Genomic DNA, 7544 nt, shown 5'->3' with positions numbered 1-7544 from the left:
ATGAACACAAAGGAGAAGTTCCACCTTCCCGTTGATGGCGTCTTGGAAATGTTCAACACCTTCGCCGGGCACCAGAGCCCCGCCCTCACACCCGTCCTGCGTCAACAGCACCCGAAGGTGTTGTCGAAGAGCGGCGTGGGTCTCCTGGGGACGGTCAAAGGGCGATGGACGCAGCGGGACAGGAGAGCCTTGGAGAGCGTCTCCAGCGAGCCGCTCCCCCGCGGGTGTGTGGAGGTGATCAAGCCCAGGAACCGTCACAGAATTGTGGTGCTGGGCGCTCCCCGGGTGGGCAAGACCAACGTGGTGAGGCGTTTCCTGGGGGAAGACTTCCGGGAGCAATATGAACCCACGGCAGAGGACTTCCACAGGAAGTTGTTCCACGTGGGAGGGGAAACCTACCAGGTGGACATTCTGGACGCCTCCATAGAGAGAAACTTCCCGGCAAAACGGAGGCTCTCCATCCTGACAGGTGAACATTTATTGTCCAATGTAGTGCAGCAAAATGATATTAATAATAATAGATTTGATTTGTAAAAAGCACTTTATATTGAGTAAACAATCTCAAAGTGCTACAGTGTATTAAAAAAATAAATAAAAATGAAAAAATAAAATAAATGAATAAAAATGAAAACTAGAACAGCCAAATAGCTATAACTAGTATGCAAAAACTAGTATAAAAAAATGATTTAAAAAAAAAAAAAAAAAAAAATTTAAAGAAGGACTTTTAAGCCTTTTTTAAAAGGCATCCACAGTCTGTGGTGCCCTCAGGTGGTCAGGGAAAGCGTTCCACAGACTGGGAGCGGCGGAGCAGAAAGCCCGGTCTTAAAAAATTCGAAATCATATATTATTTATATTATTATTAGAATAGTAATTAGAATGTTGTTTATCTTACTATATCAGGATATAAAGCTGTTATATTCCAGACTGTATATGTTGGAGGTGGAAGTATTATTGACATCATTATTCGAATTAGATGAATATATTGTTTATACCTGTAAAAAAAAATGTTTGACTATTAGTAGAATGCATGGTGTATGAGTCATTGTCATTATCCATCCATTTTCTACCGCTTGTCCCTTTCGGGATGGCGGGGGGTGCTGGAGCCTATCTCAGCTGCATTCATTATTACATTTATAAATATTTTAGCCGGTTATGTAAATCAGCTTCAATTTTTGAGGGATGTATTTTGTCTTGTGTGACTTGTAAAATGACTAGTCACATGGTCATGCTAAATTTAAACCCAATTTAAAATGGTATTATAAAGCATACCATTTATTATTAATTTAAATATATTAAAACGTGATTTTATATTATTTGTCCATGTATTGTGCTTTTTAAAGAACCTTGTATTATTCGTCAGTTACTTAAATTTCCAGCTTAGCTTCTTTGTTTATTGATGAATTAAAATGTGTAGTAATAGTGCGACTTGAAAGTCAATAATCATAATTAACATTGGAAGATTCTAGCACTAAAGCAGGCGTGTCAAACTGGTTTTCATTGAGGGCCACATCGCAGTTATGCTTACTCTCAGAGGGCCACCTTTAACAGTGAATAATATACAGTACGAATATAAATGTGTATATATGAAACATTTATAATTGTTTATTTTGATTATTATCTTTTTTTATGTACACTGTACGAAACCAAATCTTTAGATTGTATTGTATAAAACTGGCATTTTACCAAAATATTTGCATTTTTGTTTTTACAGCATATAAAATAAATAAAAAAAATACATGGAATTAAATTAAATTAATGGAAAAACGGTACCACTGTTTTTTTACGTGAAAAAATGAATGCAAGTTTTTTTTCTACTGTAAAATCTACGGTTGTTGTGTTTTATAGTGTATCATCACTCTATATTGAAAGTGGATTTTACTGTAAAAAATGTTTACATGAAAAGTTTGTTGGATTACTTGCTTTGAAATCATAAGTAATAATGAATAGTAAACGCTTTTCTACCTTCAAGGTACTCAAAGCGCTTTGACACTATTTCCACAATCACCCATTCACACACACATTCACACACCGATGGCGGGAGCTGCCATGCAAGGCCTTAACCACGATCAGGAGCAAGGGTGACGTGTCTTGCTCAAGGACACAACGGACGTGACGAGGTTGGTAGAAGGTGGGGATCGAACCAGGAACCCTCAGGTTGCTGGCACGGCCACTCTCCCAACCGCGCCACTGTTAGAATAATTACCGTATTTTCCGCACCATAAGCCGCCCTGGGTTATAAGCAATGAACGGCATATTTCAAAACTTTGTCCACCTATAAGCCGCCCCGTGTTATAAGCCGCATCTAACTGCGCTAAAGGAATGTCAAAAAAACAGTCAGATAGGTCAGTCAAACTTTAATAATATATTAAAAACCAGCGTGATGTGGGCGCGCACGGAGTCGTATATCAACATGGACGGAGCTGCGTGAAAAAAGCCACCCGGCCTCTTCGCGTAAACTTACCTTAACCACTCGCTCATCTTTTCTTCATCCATCCATCCCTTCGAGTTAGCTTTTATGATGACGCCGGCTGGAAAGGTCTCTTTTGGCAAGGTCTTCCTTTTGAATATCACCATGGCTGGAAGTTTCTGGCCATTAGCATGGCAAGCTAGAACCACAGTGAAGGATGACTTCTCATTCCCTGTGGTGCGAATATTCACCGTACGTGCTCCCGTTGTATCCACAGTGCGGTTCACAGGAATATCAAAAGTCAGTGGAACCTCGTCCATGTTGATAATGTTCTCTGGCCGGATCTTTTTTTCAGCTATCTTGTTTTTACAATATGCACGGAAAGTAGCCAGCTTTTCTTGAAAGTCTTTAGGCATCCATCCATCCATCTTCTTCCGCTTATCCGAGGTCGGGTCGCGGGGGCAGCAGCCTAAGCAGGGAAGCCCAGACTTCCCTCTCCCCAGCCACTTCGTCCAGCTCTTCCCGGGGGATCCCGAGGCGTTCCCAGGCCAGCCGGGAGACATAGTCTTCCCAACGTGTCCTGGGTCTTCCTCGTGGCCTCCTACCGGTCGGACATGCCCTAAACACCTCCTTAGGGAGGCGCTCGGGTGGCATCCTGACCAGATGCCCGAACCACCTCATCTGGCTCCTCTCGATGTGGAGGAGCAGCGGCTTTACTTTGAGCTCCCCCCGGATGACAGAGCTTCTCACCCTATCTCTAAGGGAGAGCCCCGCCACCCGGCGGAGGAAACTCATTTCGCCGCTTGTACCCGTGATCTTGTTCTTTCGGTCATAACCCAAAGCTCATGACCATAGGTGAGGATGGGAACGTAGATCGACCGGTAAATTGAGAGCTTTGCCTTCCGGCTCAGCTCCTTCTTCACCACAACGGATCGATACAGCGTCCGCATTACTGAAGACGCCGCACCGATCCGCCTGTCGATCTCACGATCCACTCTTCCCTCACTCGTGAACAAGACTCCGAGGAACTTGAACTCCTCCACTTGGGGCAAGATCTCCTCCCCAACCCGGAGATGGCACTCCACCCTTTTCCGGGCGAGAACCATGGACTCGGACTTGGAGGTGCTGATTCTCATCCCAGTCGCTTCACACTCAGCTGCGAACCGATCCAGTGAGAGCTGAAGATCCTGGCCAGATGAAGCCATCAGGACCAAATCATCTGCAAAAAGCAGAGACCTAATCCTGCAGCCACCAAACCGGATCCCCTCAACGCCTTGACTGCGCCTAGAAATTCTGTCCATAAAAGTTATGAACAGAATCGGTGACAAAGGGCAGCCTTGGCGGAGTCCAACCCTCACCGGAAACGTGTCCGACTTACTGCCGGCAATGCGAACCAAGCTCTGACACTGATCATACAGGGAGCGGACCGCCACAATCAGACAGTCCGAAACCCCATACTCTCTAAGCACTCCCCACAGGACTTCCCGAGGGACACGGTCGAATGCCTTCTCCAAGTCCACAAAGCACATGTAGACTGGTTGGGCAAACTCCCATGCACCCTCAAGGACCCTGCCGAGAGTATAGAGCTGGTCCACAGTTCCACGACCAGGACGAAAACCACACTGTTCCTCCTGAATCCGAGGTTCGACTATCCGGCGTAGCCTCCTCTCCAGTACACCTGAATAGACCTTACCGGGAAGGCTGAGGAGTGTGATCCCACGATAGTTAGAACACACCCTCCGGTTCCCCTTTTTAAAGAGAGGAACCACCACCCCGGTCTGCCAATCCAGAGGTACTGCCCCCGATGTCCACGCGTCTTTAGGCAGTTGCTGTGAAATAGTAGTCCGTGTGCGGATGGAGAGATTGCGTCTTTTCATGAACCGGAAACCTGTCGCTTAGTAGGAGCCATTTTGTGGTCTTTACAGATGTAAACACACAAAGGAAATGAAACGTAATATCCGCGCGCTTCTTCTTCTTCTACGCGGGCGGGTGGTTGCTTACAGTAGAAGAAGAAGCGCTTCCTGTTCTATGGGGGCGGGTGCTTACCTTGGCGGTTGCTTGCGTAGAAGAAGAAGCACTTCCTCTTCTACGGGGAAAAAAGATGGCGGCTGTTTACCGTAGTTGCGAGACCGAAACTTTATGAAAATGAATCTTAATATTAATCCATATATAAAGCGCACCGGGTTATAAGCCGCACTGTCAGCTTTTGAGTAAATTTGTGGTTTTTAGGTGCGGCTAATAGTGCGGAAAATACGGTATGTGTAAGTTATCACACAACTCTTATGCTTAAAGGCCGTTGCTATAGTTATTATCAATTGTGCTGAAGTTGTACTTTTCCATCTGTGTAAAGAGACAACTTGCAATCTTGGATTGCGAGTCGTCTCGTATCAGTGTTTGTGTCCCGAACATCGAGTACCGTGACGCAGACAAAGCAGAGGCAGGGCGATATCACGAGTGTCAGCACATTTGCATTTCTGAATAATCATATATTGTGTCCAAGAAATTATCCCCCTTCCTTCAGAAGCAGCCTTAGTGATGTAACCAGGGACCTCCCAAATAAATAGAGGAGCACGTGGGTCTGGACCTTAGAGCGTGGTGGGAGATTGTAACTGAGTGTGCAGCCCCAAACGTCTCTCCTCATTGAGCCAAATTGAACTCTGTCTCTGCATGATTCCTTGCTTCTTGTCTGTTTCATAGATGTCATCAGTGTTTGAACCTGACATCTTCTTGGTCCTTCGATCCGCATCTGCTTTGTCTGCGTCATGGTACTCGATGTTGTGGACACAAACACTGATGCGAGACGACTGCAATCCAATTGATAATAACTATAGCAACGGCCTTTAAGCATAAGAGTTGCGTGATAACTTACACATAATTATTCTAACAGCCACGCCGACCCCGAGTCAAGTCAAGCAGATATTTAAGTATTTATCTTTATTTGAACAATAACATTTTCTTTTATTATTAGAGATGATTAAAAGTGTAAATATATGTAATTGTACCCAGTACATTTATTTGTGTGATACCAATTGATCAATCAATCAATGTTTATTTATATAGTGCTAAATCACAAGTGTCTCAAAGGGCTGCACAAGCCACAACGACATCCGCGGTACAGAGCCCACATAAGGGCAAGGAAAAACTCACAACCCCAATGGGACGTCGATGTGAATGACTATGAGAAACCTTGGAGAGGACCGCATATGTGGGTAACCCCCACCCCTCTAGGGGAGACCGGATGCAATGGACGTTGAGTGGGTCTGACATAATATTGTGAAAGTCCAGTCCACAGTCCATAGTGGATCTAACATAATAGTGTGAGAGTCCAGTCCATAGTGGATCTAACATAATAGTGTGAGAGTCCAGTCCATATTGGATCTAACATAATATTGTGAGAGTCCAGCCCATAGTGGATCTAACATAATAGTGAGAGTCCAGTCCATAGTGGATCTAACATAATAGTGTGAGAGTCTAGTCCATAGTGGATCTAACATAATAGTGTGAGAGTCCAGTCCATAGTGGATCTAACATAATAGTGTGAGAGTCCAGTCCATAGTGGATCTAACATAATAGTGTGAGAGTCCAGTCCATAGTGGAGCTAACATAATAGTGAGAGTCCAGTCCATAGTGGATCTAACATAATAGTGTGAGAGTCCAGTCCATAGTGGATCTAACATAATAGTGTGAGAGTCCAGTCCATATTGGATCTAACATAATATTGTGAGAGTCCAGCCCATAGTGGATCTAACATAATAGTGAGAGTCCAGTCCATAGTGGATCTAACATAATAGTGTGAGAGTCCAGTCCATAGTGGATCTAACATAATAGTGTGAGAGTCCAGTCCATAGTGGATCTAACATAATAGTGTGAGAGTCCAGTCCATAGTGGATCTAACATAATAGTGTGAGAGTCCAGTCCATAGTGGATCTAACATAATAGTGTGAGAGTCCAGTCCATAGTGGGGCCAGCAGGAGACCATCTTGATACATTTATTAAGAAAAGATCAAGTACTTTATTTACACATATTATTTCCACGCCAGATCTGGCCCCCGGACCTTGAGTTTGCCACCCGTGCACTAGAGTTAGTCGTCACTGCCACAAGGGGGCGTATTTGCAAGGATTGCTATGGATTTGCTGTGATGCTTTCAGTTCAATCCATGTAGAAGTTGCGTAACCATCCTGGTGGAATGTGTTCCTCTCCTCAGGTGACGTCTTCCTGCTGGTCTTCAGTCTGGACGACAGAGAGTCCTTGACCGAAGTCTGTGAGCTCCTCGGCGAGATCCGAGCCGCCCAGACCAAGCTGCTCAAGTTCAAACGCCCGGCTAGGTTGCCGGCGCTGGTCTGCGGCAATAAATCCGACCTCCACGCTCAAAGAGCGGTCAGCAGGTCGGAGGTCACAAAGGCCCTGGCTCGCGACGTGGCCTTTGTGGAGACCTCGTCCAAGCACGGCACCGGGCTGGAGGCGGCGTTCAGGGAGCTGGCGGCCATGGGCGGCCTGCCGGGCGAGACCGAGCCGTCCAAGCATCAGCTGATCTCCATGGTGGCCTACCGCTCCTTGTGCGAGGGCCAGCGGGGCGGCGGGCGCGGTCGCACGCCCTGCGCCGCCGTGGACCCGTTGGTGCGCCGGCCCAGCTTCGGCAGCGACCTGCGACTGGTGCTTGGATCAAGCGGCAAGGCCGACAAACCCGAGAGGTGTCAGATTCAATGAATCGCGAGCGCCTCTCCAGAAAAACCAATTGTAGTAGTATGCTGCAATGTTGTATTATGTAAGGAGTTATACTCTGAACTAGCTGGCTGGACCAGTGCATTCCTTTTCTATAAAACTGTACAACTTCACAAGCGTCGTCCCGATCTCTTCTTTGCTGACGCACGTTCCGGAAAAAGATGCAGCTGGAGAGCACTCAGCTGTTTCCAGCAAGTGATGCAAAATATACCTCGAGTGTGGGATGGTGACTCACACTGAGACGTCTTCTCATTGTCAGATAGATGGTCGCACCCACTCATGCGTGGATTCGTACCATGGAGGAGGTGTGTTAGTGTTAGTCAGCTTGGGTCACTTCATTAGGTACATCATGGCTGACAACTCATGATGACCAGGATGCATCAGATGAGAAGAAGTTAGATCAGGTCATATGGT

The 7544-nt window shown here is 46.0% G+C and overlaps 1 protein-coding gene across 1 annotated transcript; it reads left to right on the top strand.

Moving 5' to 3' along the window:
* Window positions 1–7115, top strand: LOC140679751 (GTP-binding protein Rhes-like). The gene is made up of 2 exons (XM_072915799.1): window positions 1–469; window positions 6613–7115. The coding sequence occupies exons 1-2, from the start codon at window positions 1–3 to the stop codon at window positions 7113–7115; spliced, it is 972 nt and encodes a 323-aa protein (XP_072771900.1).
* Window positions 7116–7544: the final 429 nt, after the last annotated feature.

This window comes from Nerophis lumbriciformis, linkage group LG22, assembly GCF_033978685.3.
Source record: "Nerophis lumbriciformis linkage group LG22, RoL_Nlum_v2.1, whole genome shotgun sequence".
Lineage (NCBI taxonomy): Eukaryota > Metazoa > Chordata > Actinopteri > Syngnathiformes > Syngnathidae > Nerophis > Nerophis lumbriciformis.
Note: the sequence above shows the minus strand (reverse complement) of the source record. Positions and strands in the feature narration are given on the sequence as shown.